Genomic DNA, 15,180 nt, shown 5'->3' with positions numbered 1-15,180 from the left:
AGGGATGCCCGATGATTGTCTGGTGTCTACCGGGCCATAAAAAACCAGACGCACTCATTTAAATTTGAGTTATGATGTTAGCGCGATGAAATGATGCTAGTTTGCCCCTCGCCACCCCCAACCACCCCTCCTGCCCCCGCAAACGCGAGAGTCCGGCGAGGTCCGACGTCGGCGGGGCCTTTGCGAAAAAATTCCGTTCAGCTTTTTTTCTCGCTTGTCGAGCTCAACAAGTGGGGCGAGGATGATGTCTGCCGTGCTAAGGAAAAACGCCGTATGGCCCTTCAGGCGTTGCCAAATTTTCTTTGATAAAACACGGATTTCCTGGTAAACTTGTGAAAATTTTCCTTCCGACTTTTCAGATAATTTTGTTCGCAATTTCATCTAAAGTTCCTGAAAATTTCAAAGGAAAATATTCGTAACATTCCTCAAAAATAAACATTTTATCGGAAAAAATTTGGCAACTCTCGAATGCTCATAAAGCGTTCTTCCTTTGCACCACACATGAGTTCTCTGCTGCCGACACTGAAGCCCGTGAGTTCGGAAGTTATTGTACGGTCGGCGGGGGGAAATGTATTTGTTTGTTAGTTTTTGGTTTATTATTTGGGTTTTTTATTAACTTGTGTTAAATGTGCTGTGTCATGAGTCATGACTCAGAGCGCAAACTTTAAATTATTAGAGTATGGGGTAGTTTTAATGAGAATAATCCGTATTGACTGAACTGGGAAAATGCTGCTCTTAACAATAATTATTTCCATTGAGTTAATGAAACAATTTGACCCAGAGAGGGATATCATACATCCCTTGAACGGAATTGTTGAACGATTTTTAGTAGTGTAAAATCATATTGTGTATCATGCGTGATACACAATACATGTGTGTGTAATATACACATTTTGTAATCATGTTGTGTATTGTTCATTGAAAATCTCCTGCAATTTTCACGCATGCAACCCGTGTATCCCATAAACACGAATAGTTGCATCCAAGCGCTGCTCTGAGAATTTTAACTCCTGCTTAAGGTCATTCTTAGTGATAAAGGACGAGATCCACCACTTATAAGTTGTGCTTCTTCACGGTTTGTCTTCGAGCAGCAATAGTTATCGTAAAGTGCGAATTGATGCCGCAGGAACCTGATCCATTACGTGTAACAGCATTCATACTGAGTAGTGAGTAGTGTGACATCAAGTTTGTGAAGAATCGTTGAAATTTATATCAGAAACCACTATAGCGGACGGCAATCACTGACTGAATTCTGTAAGAGAAAGATTTTATAACGCTCTTTCTCTTACACATTGAGGCAATCAGCGATGTCCCTCATGGGAGTTTCCGATATAAATCAAAGAATCCTCACAACTTTGATGTTATGCTATCCTTAAACAAATCTATGTGCATAGGGAGACTAATAGTACATTCGTTCTTTCTAAATTGGGCCAGAAATTGTAGTTCTTAAATCCAAAAATATATAGTCCCGCAATATGAACCGAAGTTCAGTATCTTCATACCGCACTTTTTTCTCGGTGAAAGTTTGTCAAACGGTATAGAAGTACCAGGAAAACGATGAGAAATGGTTGCCTTTTGACACAAAACAGAGCAACCCCAAGCTTTAGCCGCGCGGCTTGGTGTGATTGAAAACGGGAGCGGCTAAAAATATGAGAGGACTTTAATTACGCGGCGGCGCACAGTGGATTGAGTCAATAGGAGAGGTCGGACAAAATTTGGAAACTTTAAAAGCTTTAACTCCGTTTATACCAAATTGTGAGGTTCTTACAGTGGTTCTATTGGTTTCCTCGTTGTATTTTCTTGTGGAAACACTCCTTAAAATTTAAAAAGTGAGGAAATAAACATCAAAATTTTCAGTTTTGGTTACACATTGCACGAGCGACCTCTCTGATTGACTGGGTCCAGTGTGCGGCGGCGGCCATCGTTTGTTGTTGTCATTGAATATTGATACTGCGCCGCGGATGGTGGCTCATGCTAATGAAGGACCCACTGATTGATTCATTTTTCCACCACCACCACCACCACCACCCTCACCCTCCCCACCACACACCCCCTCCTATCCTTCTACCACTCGTTGCTACATGTTGTTTCAGTTGGAGCTGAATATGAACAGAACAAAACGAAAAAAAAAACCAAAAAACCGAAAGTCTTTCCCTAAGGATCGTATACATAGGCATTCTACAAACAGTCAGGGGTGCAGAATCTTCCAAGCTTCCACATTTTCACGCGCCCGCCGGCCGGCTTTCCACAATTTTCTCATCGGTTTTCAACAAAATTTCCCACCAATCTGAAAAAAAGATGACGTTTTTCTCTTGTTTTCCTTTGATTTCCGACTTTCGGCCCCTTAAAATTTTCCTTCCTTCCACATTTTCACGCGCCCGCCCGGAAAGCGGCTTTTTTACATTAATTATTAGAACGAAAAATGATTGGTTACTTACAATTACGTAAAGGTCCAAATAAAATTTTAATTGTAGGAATTACACAACCAATTGCAGATGCAATAAAATTCTCGCTATCCAAGGTTGCCACAGTCAGGGTATCCCGGGAAAACCGGGAATAGCAGGGAAATTTAAAAAGTCAGGGAAAACTTGGAAATGCAGGGAAAATGACGAAAATGTCAGAAAAAATGACATGAATATCAGGGAAAACTTGTTAATTCACCTTTATTTGCTTTTTAGAAGGGATTCGTCACTTTGAACAACAAATTTTGCCCGAAAAATATCTGGAAGTATGTTTTTTTAAACATGTGACATATCTGCAATTTTCAGGGAATTCTATTCAAGTGTGTCAGGGAAATCAGGGGGATTTCAGGAAATTTCATTTTCTAAATTCTGTATGGCAAATGCTGTGTCTACTGATTTCAATAATCAGCCGGCGGGTTTAATCAGGTAAAGTGGGATACACGTTGCCAGTTCGGGGTTTTCGGTATCGAATTTCCGGGTTTCCGTGGCGGAGTCCGGCCGTTGACGTCGCGACCTCCCTGCTTGACGTTTCGGTCACGTAGCGTGGAGGAGCGCGCATTGAAAATCACGGACGGCATGACGTCACGTATGGCCGGGGGTCGCAGTGCGCTCGGAGATTGCTCGTGAATGACCGGCAATTCATAGAGGGTTGTTTCAAGTGAGCTTCTGCTTTGTTGCGAGCGCGGGCAGTATGGTTTTTGAATGCACAACCGTAACCCAAAAATCCCGGGTCGACGAACCTCCGTATGTTGCCTTGTTTCAAGAAAACAAACCTGCAAGTTCAAATATACTGTTTGAGGTTGTTCGTAAAATACGTAACGCTCTAGGGGGAGGGAGGTTGAGGAGAACGTTAAATTCGGTCACACTAATATCTTACCGTGGTGAGAAAAAACACCGTAAGAGCCTTCAGATATTGTCATACATCCTTCGATACAAAGTAAATTTACTGAGAAAATTTGAAATGTTTTTCTTCAAACTTTCAGACAATTTTACTTTAAATTCGATATAAAATAACTGAGGATTGTAATTTAAAAAAAAAATGCGAGGTATTCTCCAAAAATAAACATTCGACTGGAGGAAATTCGAAAACTCTTGCACGTTCATACGTCGTGCTTCCTTGACACGGCAGTATACACAGGGTGGCAAAATTTCATGAAAAATAAAATCTTGAAATTTTCCAAGAAATATTTCATGAAATTTCGTAAATTGATGAAAGATATTGAAAAACACCGGTTCATGTTCATGTTTCGCAAAAAGTAAACATTGTGACTTTCTTCTATTTTTGTGTGTTCGAGTTAGGTTGCATACTCTAGCCCCTGAAAAATATGAAATATTTCACAGCCTCGTAAAACTTTATGAAATATTTCACTGAAATTTCCAGTCTTTCATACGTTTCGTGCAACCCTGAGTATACATGTTGGTTTATCCGTTTGCCGCGGCGTTCACCCGAACGCAACGTCAGAATCACTTCATTCCTGCCGAATGAACAACCGACATGGACGAGAAAGCTCCGGGGATTTGGCAGCGCGTGGGCGATATTAGGAATTTCAATATTAGTTTTCCTGGCGACGAAACCTCAAAAGAGTTGGGCGCCGGGTCCGGTCTGGTCCGGTCCGGTTTGCGGCCGAGCGGTCGATTTAGCGACTCAATACGGATAAAGAGGACTGAATTTTCCGCGCCGTGAAATTGAAACTTGTGAATGGAGTGAAATGAGAAAAGTTGAGCGCCCGGCCCGGCCTCCTCAAGCCCCGGTCACCGAGACACGCTTAACCTGTGCTGTTTTAATTTCCAACGAGCCACCCAACTTCGGAACTTTCGCCACCCGAGCCACCCCGTCCTCGTCCGGTCGTTCGCTTCATGGAAAATCGATGCCACCCCGATGAGGCGAGAGGGTCAGTCAGGGTTCTAGTAATTCCTTGTGATTTTGCACACTCTTAGAAATGAACCTCTGGATGAGGTATGAAATAACACACTATGCGACATGTTCGCTTTTTAAAATGAGGTGGTGGCAGGGTCGGAATGTTGACTTATTTGGACATTAAATATTTAAACTACCTGGTGGGTTGAGAATGAAAATATCCTTGGTTTTTAGATCAGACAAGTATATACGAGTTATAAAAAATACGTGTGTGTGTGTTAAAATACAAGGGTAGCAGAATATTCTGCTGATATCGGGAAAAAAAATCGTGATAAATTGAGATATAATTTCGATTTTATCGAACTTGATTTCAGGGAAATAAAATTGCAACAAGATTGAGGATAATCGCCCAGCGGGCCGATTATTGAAATTGATAGACAAAGCTATAGACAAAGAAGCCAAAAGAGATATAGAGGGATCCCATTGGTGGAAGCAGGTGGTTGCAATGGACAAAGGAGGTAGGTAATAGACAAAGTAACGGCAACCCACGAGCGACCCGATAGTTAGTCGATCATTTTCTCCTTTAGTCTATAGAAACCACCCATTTCAACCAATACGATCGCTCCATACTCCCTATGTCTTCTTTGTCCATCGCTTTGTCTATCGATTTCAATTATCGGCCCGCAGGTGTTGATGATTCTCGCGATTTGATCGCCAAAAAATCATAAAAGAAATCGCGACTTTTCAAAATATCGCATAATTGTTCTGTTGGAAAATGCTGCTTAGGGAGAAATCTCAGTCCCATCTGACGGCACTTAGGACGTTTTCAATTTTTTTCAATTTTCCATTCGTCAAGTTGATCGCAAATTACGACCGAAGCTCATGACACAAATCATAGGCGTCTGATCCTTAATCACTCATCTTGAGCCGCGTACTCGTGAACGACTTAGGTCTGCTCCTCACACCCTCGCCTCATTTGCAACCCCATACCCTGTTGTCCTTTAAAAAACGCGAAGCTCCGCTCAGTACCCGTTGAACTTACGCGGTTTTTCACTTAACGTGGCGGTGCTTTCATTCCGGAGCGGCGAGAGCAAAGGCGAGAGTGCGCGCGGCCTCTTTGAGCCTCATCTTCATTTGCATTATGTTTTTCCACTTACGGCGGGGCGTTCGAATGATTCCGAAAAATAACCACCTTTGAGCTCGGACTCTCATCATCCCCTTCGTCATCTGAGGGGTTGTTCACGTTTGCGGTTGCTCAACCCTTTCCCGAGCTCCTGGTCGCACTCTCAAAGACGCGTGCCTGGAAAAAAAACTCGAACGCTTCTCGGTTGCAATTCCGCGAGTGAATCCATCGGCCGGCGACATATCGTATCTCACGAATTCTAAGTCATTAATAAACTAAATAACTCTCCATATTTTTAGGTTTTGAAATTTTACAAAATGACAAGTTTTCATGAATTTCCAAAAAAAAACCTTGATTTTCACTTTTTATCCTTTTCAACTGTTCTCTTAAAAAAATTAAAATATAAAAAATCAAGATAATTTCACAAAAAAACTAAACAAAATGTCCCTTAAAATTGAAAAACGCGATTTGTTTTGACTACAGCGAGATGAAGGTCCCACGGTTACATTCTCAGACTTTTCAGAGTTGGGCTACATTCCCTGACTTTTCTAGATTTACCCTGACTTTACAAGAACTTGTCATATCTATCGGCCGGAGCGATTTCTATTATTTCGTGACAACACGTTGCCTAAGAAATGACGTGATATTCTGTAGTATTAATTTGGATATGGATCCTTGGAAGGAAATACAATGATTTGTTGCTCCCAAATTCAAAAATACGGAGGAAAAAATGCTATACTTTTGACCAACGTTCAGGTAGGTCCGAACCTACCTAAAATTACAAAACTAGCACGATTCATATTCTCTCGTATTTTGTATTTTTTACAGTGATAAATCATTCTAATCCCTGTCAAGGACTCATTTCGAAAGTTATACTGCTGAATTTTTCTTGAGGTTTGCAAAAATCGCCCTTTTTATAATGCTCACCTTAAACCTCTCTTAGTAACAATGTAAACCATATGAGGCATCCTACGGGAAGCAGTGACATGGCGTGAATATCGATTATCGATATTTCCTCATTTGAAGCTATGGTAAAGAATCGATTAGTAAGGTGCTCGCTGCGAAAGCCCTGTTTATCGATCCTTTTCCATGGGTTTTAAATGGCAGATCAATTGATAAATCGCATGATATGAACGACTATGAATGCGGCCCTTGAGGGTAAAGGGAATACACACAGGAGGTGTGAGTGTGCCTGTGCATGGGTGTGGAGCAAATCATGCTAATGTGAAAATTATCGTTGTCAAATTATTACCGGAGATAAGTGAATTTCCATCAGCTAATCAGTAGGACGCAAAAGCTCACCTGGAACAAAGAGACAAAAAAACAGGATACGATTAATGTGAGCTTCAATCTCGAGCTTAAAAAGTAATTAGGCAAACGCGTTTTTGAAGCCTCCCGTTGAAAATGACAAAGCCGACGCTGCAACAAGTGAGCGCTTGGGACGGTTTGATAACAGCTTTTCAATATTTCGCTGCATGTCCATTATTTGCTGGACTAAAATTAACACGAAGTCCAGGGATGCTATACAGCGCGAGATTACGCTGTCTGGAGGCTTTTTTTTTTTAGAAACATCGTTCGTGCTTTGGAAAACAGTTGGAATTCCCCTACCAAATTCGTCAAACCCCTTTTTAAGAGACTGCGCAGCTAACCCCCCCCCCTTCTACCTCCCTTCTACAGCTCTTCGCGCCTCAGGGGTTATGCGTAATTCTAATGATTTTATATTTTAGGGAAAGATTTGTCGAAAAGAAAGAAAACTGAGTGAATTTATTAACTGCACGGAAAAAAGTTTTACGGGTTATTCCCAAATGTTGTGGTACTGCCGAGAGTTGTTGGATGATATGAACATTTCTAATTAAATTTTGGTAGTAACGCAACTCAAGTTTCGGCAGGTCCACAACATTTGGATTAGTGAACTAATTTATTGGAATACTAGTACAACTGATTGGGGTACTTCCACAATTAATTGGGATACTACCGCAATAAATTGGAAAAGTCCATATCATCTCTTTTTCCATGTGGCCAACAAGATTTGGGCCCGCGAAAATTAGAAAAGAAAGAGAAGAGCAAATATCACATGTCAAGCGCTTGTCCTATCTCAATTCTCGTGAAAAATAAACTTCATACATGACGAATGGTTTCAATTTCACTGAAAAGATCGCACATGGGAGAAAAAAACAAGCCGGAGTGTGTTAAAAAAAAAAAAAAAAAAAAAAAAAAAAAAAAAAAAAAAAAAAAAAAAAAAAAAAAAAAAAAAACACTTGGTGGAGCATTCTCCCGTCTGACGTAATAATATTAAAACGAGACTTATCAAGGTTGGAACGTTTGAAGCTTTTGAAATAGAAGATGGATTTAGATAGAAGATGGCTTTAGCCGCTGTAAATTATAATCACTTAATTTACTTGTTCACCGGTTCTCCCTCTGAGGATCCCGCCGTGGTGGGATATCCCTGACGCCCCGTCCCGTAATCTCGATAAGTACGTACCTCCCCGCTCCTTTTTATTTAAAAACCCCTGTTTTCTTTTAGGCATGCGTCTCGTTTAATTAATTGTATCATTAATTGCAGTTGGCAATCCGCTCACTCAACCCGCGCTCGCGTTTCAAGATTTCTATCTTCCTAAGCAAGAACACCGTATGAGCCTTCAGGCGTTGCCAAATTTTATTTCACAAGATACGAATTTTCAGGGCAATCTCAGAGCATCTTTCTTACAATTTTTGGGAGAATTTTATTCGAGATAAGCTCTAAATTTCCTTAAAATTTCAAGAGAATATATTCATAAGCTCTCCTTAAAAATGAAGATTTTACTGGAGGGGATTTGGCAACTCTCGAATGTTCATACGGCGTTTTTCCATAGCACGGCAGATTTTCAACCGGGCTTTACGTCCATCGCTGATGTACTTCGTAGTAAGTTAGGGAGCGTCCATAAATTACGTAACGCTCTTTGGAAGGGGGGAGGAGCATGAGCCTGCGTTAAGCTGCGTTAAAAAGGGGAGGGGTCAAAAATACACATATGGGTGTTTAAAAATCTATTGTAAGTTTTCGACAGCACGATCAATGAAATGCACGTAGCATCCTCATTTCTTTGCCGGAATCATTGAGAAGGGTATGGATTCGATCATCGTGATTTAACCAACACCGGTTCAATCGACAAAATTCGATCGATTAGTGGGTTTATCGATCGATCCACGGGTTTATCGGTCGATTTACAGGTTTTTCAGTCGATTACAGGTTTTTCAGTCGATTTACGACTGTTGCCATCCAATCACGTCAACCGGTTCACATTCTTATTTTTTGATCGATACATGTCGATCGAACCGACACCGGCTTTTTCATAATTTACCGATCGAATCGGTATCAATCGATTCACATTTTTATTCGGTCAATTCATGTCGATCAAATCCAAACCTTCATTCATTGACGTCATTACGACCGCGTTAAGTAGAAAGGAACCAAGCCACGTCGACTATCGCCAAAAACTGGGCAATTTAATTTTTTACAAAACACGGTTGTGCGGATTTTTGCGCGAATTTCAGTGAATTTTTGCATAGTACGAAGCAAATTTCCAACAAGTTTCCTAAACACGGTCCGTTTATTATTAGAATTACTTCAAATTTTATCCACCTTTTACAAATATTCGACAGTTTCCTACGATGGTTGATATCTTAAAAGGGGAGGGTATCCGCCACACACAAAAATATCGTATTGTGATACTCCCCGCTGCCGCTAGAGAGGAGAAGCACCGAACGGCGCACATGCGCGGTGCCGAGCGGCGATCGGGAGGGGGCCGCTAGTTGCGCTCTCGGGCAACCAGCGCGCGACCGGACTGTGGTCAGGCAGTCCGGTAAGGTCCTCCCGACGAGAAGGACGAGAGCGTTTTATTGAGAGAGTTTATTTGATGCTCGGTTGTTTTAAGTGAAGCTAAATTTCACATTCTTCTTTCTTCATCCTACATCGTCCCCATCAATCATTTTAGGCAGCCCTCGCTCAAATCCACGAAGCTACGAACGGCGCTGAAAAGTGCCGGTGCGGAGCTCTCGGTTTTTGAGTGAGAGTTTGACGGATCAATTCATCCGCGATTGTCGTTAGACGTCGTAGGTGAATTGACCCGCCGCCACATGGTGGAGGTTGGGCGATCCGGAGTACGCTCGATCTGTCAAGGTCGTGAGATAAAGTGCATCGCGTTCCGCACCTAGCCAATGTGGACGAAAACGATGTAATATTGATGCGAAATTGATGATTCTTTTAGATAAAGTGCATCGCGTTCCACACCTAGCCAATGTGGACGGAAACGATGTAAAATCGATGCCGAATTGATGATCTGTTTTTCCGACAGTTATTTCATAACCGAAACTACACCTAGCCACGGTAGTTAAACGGGTCATTTTGGGAGATTAATTGCATCGTGTTCTACATTTAGCCAATGTACACGAAAACGATGTAATATTGATCCCAAATTGATGATTTTTTTTTAATCACGATAGTTCAGAACTCGATTGATTTATTTAGATCCCCCCTTTCCTGCTGCTCACATACTTATATTTTGTCGAAATCTCTCTTCTTTTTTGTCAAGACAAATGCCACTAAACGATATCACTGTAGTTTGCGACACTACGAATTTAGGAGTGGCTGCTTGGCTATTAGAAGAGAACCAAAGTGGAGTGAATGTGCAAATTTCCCACATATTCATTCCTTTTGAAGAAGAACAGAATTTGAGTGCTTGTGAATTGGAGACAAAAGGTTTAATATTAGCAGGGGAATATTTCCAGTCATTTCTTGTGAATCGTCACGTTACGTTTGCGATTGGAAACTTATGCGCTCACAGGATCCTACATCAGTGAGAAGGTTATTCAAAACCTGAAAAGGAAATCTTTGATTATTTGCCAAGAAGATCACTTTTTAAAAAGAGGAAGGATTCGTTTTTTCATTTTCATTTTTTTTTGCCACGTTGCCAGACAAGCTTCATTTTCACAGTTTTATTTTTTTTTCTCTCTTTTTGAGCACATATAAGTTTAAGTGTTCAAAATTGCTACGGTAAAGTAGAAGATGAATTTTTAAATCACATTTAATTCCGGAAAAATGTATGTGTTGGTCTCATGAAATTTTGAGTCACATTTAGATTCTGGAAAATTGTATGTGTTTTTGTCTCATTTTTGCTACGCTAATAGAGGAAATCCCTTCCGCGCTCTGAAAAATCACTGCAGTTTTTTTTTTCACTTAATTTTTTTCTCATGTGTGCTGGAGTGCCACGTTGACAGGAAATCTTTATTTTTTCTCTCACTTTTCTTTTCGAGCGTTTAATTCTTTTGAAAAAAAAAAAAAAAAATGGAAGAAAAATTGTGTTTTAAATTTGAAAAAGCAAAGGATATCACAGTAGAATCGAGAAAATTTCTACCCTTCATTCGGAAAGAACTACCTGAATTGCAATTTACAGAAGACAAAATCAATGTGTTGTTGGCATTACAACGAATCGACACTAAGAAAATTTTAAACTTTCTGGCAGATGAATTGAACATTCTTTTACCTCCTTCAGCCGAAAAGGAGCTGTGTGGAGTGGATACGGTAGAATTCCTTGGAATTAAACCACGTTTAGAGGATGATTTAGATATCGAATACGAAAATTTGACTCACAATTTGGGTTTAGAAAACCAAGGAGGAAAATATAACTTTTCGAGTGAGTTACCCCCATTGAGTCAATCTAGGAATTCCAAGCATTGTAGCAAGATGACTAGGGATGAGTTAGAGCAAGAACTCGCCACGTTTGGAATTCCATATGTGTATGCCCGCACAAAAGACGCTGCGGATGCGTTGGCAAAATTAAAGGACGGCACGTTAAAGGTTAATACAACTCCCTTAGAGAACTCGTTAAATACTTTATCAAAATTGGAAAAGGTATTAAGGAGAACAAAAAATCAGCAGACATTAGAGGATGAACTTCGGAAATCAAATACACAAAATGCTGAAACATCGAAACCATACCCAGACAAAAATGTAACTCTAAATCCCTTTGAAATAGACAGTCAATTCACATTTCAGGACTCTTTTGTAGAAACTCAACAGATGGCAACAATTGGGCTAGGAATTGCTGAGACTAGACAAAAACTCAGCCAGACACGACAAGAAGTTGGCGAAATACATCGAGAGATTGCTCAACTAAGAGAAACCGTTGAGCGAAGTTTGGAAGCAAATAAAAAACAAGGAGATCAATTGAGCCAAATGCAAAACCGCAGACCCGAATGGTACGAAATGAATCAACTGGGTAGTCAGTACTCTCGCCCTCTGCCACAAAATCCATTTTATCACACACATACACAATGTCCCGAGGAAATGGTTAAGAAAGCTTATGATTTTCCAAGATTTACCTATCCTAGAAATGTTGATAACCTTTTTGCAAATCAGCCGTCCATTTATGTTAAACCGCCGAAATTAGGAACACCCGAATTCAAAAAAGAAGAACCGATCGAGTTTCTGAAACAAATTGAAAGATATGCGGAGATAGCAGGATGGGACGAATATCATAAAAAAATTTGTTTAGCAGCTGCGTTAGAAAAGGCAAACGTGTTATGGTACATCAACAATAGAACTTATCTAGGAACTTTATCCTTTGAGGAATTTAAGAAAAAATTTGTCAAAGAATTTAAAGAGACGACAAATTTGGGGAATGATCTTCTGGAATTCCAGACAAGAGTGCAAACGGAAGACGAAAGTGGTAGAGATTATCTTGAAAAAAAATTATACCTAGCCTCTACAATAAGGGATAGATTAACCGACAAGGAATTGATTGAAATAATTATAAGTGGATTTAGACCGGAAATGGCAGAAAAAGTCTATCTACTTCAAAATGAGACTATCCATCAATTGCGTGAAAATGTCAGAAAAGTGGAACAAGCGAAAACCATAGGAAAACCCGCCCATAAACCATCTGTTCAGTCGAATATTGTACAAAAAACTTCAGATTTGGAAAGCAAATTGGATGAATTATCACGGCTCATCAAAAATATACAGCTCGAAAAACAGGTGAATGCGGTCAAAGCGACAAATCAGTATTCTGACAGAAATAAAGAAGAAAATGGGCACAGGAGCAGATATTATGATGGATGTGGGAAAACCGAAAACAATTTTCCAAAAAAATAGAACAGACATGTCGCATGATAGAAACTTCAGAGGACACAGCAAATCACCAAAAAGCCACTGAAAATTGTCTCTTGTATTTTTTCCTTTTCTTTTTGTATACATTTCCGTTTTTTCGAAAAAAAGAAAAGAAAGAAAAAATATTATAAAATTTAAATTGTATTGTAAACTTTTTTAAAAATGTATTGTAAACTTTTTTTTTCTATTGCATTGTATGTAATTGAACAGTGTAAGACACTGAAAAAGCTGTCAAAAGTTTTTTTTTTCCTCTCTTCTCCTTGTAAACATTTGCAATTTTCAAAAAAAAAAAGGAATTTTAGTATACAATTTAAATTGTATAATAAACATTTCAAATTTTTTTGAAAATTGTATTTGTAAATTTGTATTGAAAATTGTATTAAAAATGTAATGTAAACTTTTTCTTTTTTTTCCTATTGTATGTAATTTAACGGTAAACTTTGTTATTAAAAAAGATTATTTTCTTTGTTACTCTTGAAAAAAAAAATAAAAATAAATAGAGAAAACAAAAAAGCATCAAATAAAATAGAAAGGAAATCTTGTGCAAGATTTCCTTTAGTCGAGCGGGAGGTATGTGATACTCCCCGCTGCCGCTAGAGAGGAGAAGCACCGAACGGCGCACATGCGCGGTGCCGAGCGGCGATCGGGAGGGGGCCGCTAGTTGCGCTCTCGGGCAACCAGCGCGCGACCGGACTGTGGTCAGGCAGTCCGGTAAGGTCCTCCCGACGAGAAGGACGAGAGCGTTTTATTGAGAGAGTTTATTTGATGCTCGGTTGTTTTAAGTGAAGCTAAATTTCACATTCTTCTTTCTTCATCCTTCATCGTCCCCATCAATCATTTTAGGCAGCCCTCGCTCAAATCCACGAAGCTACGAACGGCGCTGAAAAGTGCCGGTGCGGAGCTCTCGGTTTTTGAGTGAGAGTTTGACGGATCAATTCATCCGCGATTGTCGTTAGACGTCGTAGGTGAATTGACCCGCCGCCACAGTATTCTATCGACGGAAATTTGGCAATGTCCAAAAGTTCATACGGGGTTCCTCCTTAGCACTTTAGTTCTGAGCTCTTATTCCGGGCACATTTTGCACTTACAAACGGGAATGAGCGATGCCTTTACAGCTCACTCTCGAGGCGCGTCGCAGGTAACATCCACGGTTGCCAAATTTCTTTATTTCTCTTGAGATTTTGCGGACGAATTCATTTGATTCTACTACCCTGCCACGCTGAGCGCAAAATTCAGCGAAATTTATACATTTTTGCGCTGGATATGCGATAGTAATCCGTGAAATCCGACAACGCCGTCGGTGATGTAGGAGGACCATTAAGGAGATATACACGCGGCCCCGTCTCCTGCAGCGCAGCGTCGTTGCGCCCGAGACGTATGCAATATGCATATCGCATCACGGTGGTAAGGAACAAAAAACACCTAACGACGTTGCGCTTCTCTGTGGAGTTGAGTGGTTCTCAATTCGCGGGGCAGATCACGCGACCAGTCGTCTCATAAGCTAACGCGGTAATAAACGTGGAACGTAGCTGCCTGATAGCATGGAAAATTCGCCGTTTTAACTGTCATAATTCCGTTCATTTGTGATTTGTACGAAGATTTGCCAACGTGGGTTCACGGTTGCCTGGCTTGATTGTTAATTTGAGGTTTTTTGGATTGCATCTGCACGATTCTGCACACCAAAAACTAAAACGGGTTTGGTCTCGGAATCGTTGATTTCGTAACAGAAAAAAGTAGTAATATAAACTTAATGAATCCGTTACCTACCCAAAAAATTATGGTTAAAGTTTTCTCTTAGATCCATTATTTTCTTTTTGAATTATGACCATTTCGATTCCTTTAAACAGGGGGTCAAAAAAAGAAAAGAAGAAAATTGGAAATTGATTCTAGACACACGTTTACCACCCTTTTACCAAATAAACTCCACTTCATTTCAGAGGAAGGTGAATGTCGCAACTCTAGGGAGAAATAGTTCCTCTTTATTATGAGATCAGAGACTGGAGGCGTCTATGACAGAAAGTAAGAGCTCTTTCCACGTCATAAATTCCTCTAGTTTCATTATAATCGGCTGAAAACCAACGTGGAAAAATAATTATTAACCAACCGTTTTTTGGGCTGAATTTTCATCGATAAGAATGTTGTAAGAGCGAATCAAGCAAATTATAATTAGAAGCGCCTGTTATGGGCAAAAAAAATAAATAACACCCTAGTGCGTTAAGAGCCGCGTTTAATTTTTATAGCTGCTACTTTTTCTTTGCCTTTTAAGATTATAAGAAACTTTATAGATTGCCAGCTGGAGAGTAGCTCCCAACATACTGTTGCTCCGAAAAAAGAGTTGCGAAGACTGTATTTCATTCAAGATTTATTATTGTATTTAAGAAGATGGATCGGCGAAAAGCTGAGTTGGAAAACCTTTATGTAGGTAAGAGTTGCCTTTGCCAGTGCTATCTACATTGCAAATGTAATCTTCCCCTTTTTGCCTCTCACTTTTATTCCTTTTATGTTTCTTGCTTCCCTCTTTTTTGTGATAACCCCCTTTGAGGAGACTCGCCTGGCGGAACCTACATTTTTCTTGGTGCATTCAGCGCAGCCC

The 15,180-nt window shown here is 40.1% G+C and overlaps 2 protein-coding genes across 15 annotated transcripts in view; one reads left to right on the top strand and one right to left on the bottom strand.

The window, feature by feature from the left end:
• The window catches only part of nrm (neuromusculin), a 627,637-nt gene that overhangs the window by 422,489 nt on the left and 189,968 nt on the right, over positions 1–15,180 (bottom strand). The gene's annotated exons all lie outside the window — the stretch shown is intronic.
• Positions 9,144–13,572, top strand: LOC140224713 (uncharacterized). Its single transcript, XM_072301097.1, has one exon. The coding sequence runs from the start codon at positions 10,764–10,766 to the stop codon at positions 12,570–12,572; it is 1,809 nt and encodes a 602-aa protein (XP_072157198.1). The 5' UTR covers positions 9,144–10,763; the 3' UTR covers positions 12,573–13,572.

This window comes from Bemisia tabaci, chromosome 5, assembly GCF_918797505.1.
Source record: "Bemisia tabaci chromosome 5, PGI_BMITA_v3".
Lineage (NCBI taxonomy): Eukaryota > Metazoa > Arthropoda > Insecta > Hemiptera > Aleyrodidae > Bemisia > Bemisia tabaci.
Note: the sequence above shows the minus strand (reverse complement) of the source record. Positions and strands in the feature narration are given on the sequence as shown.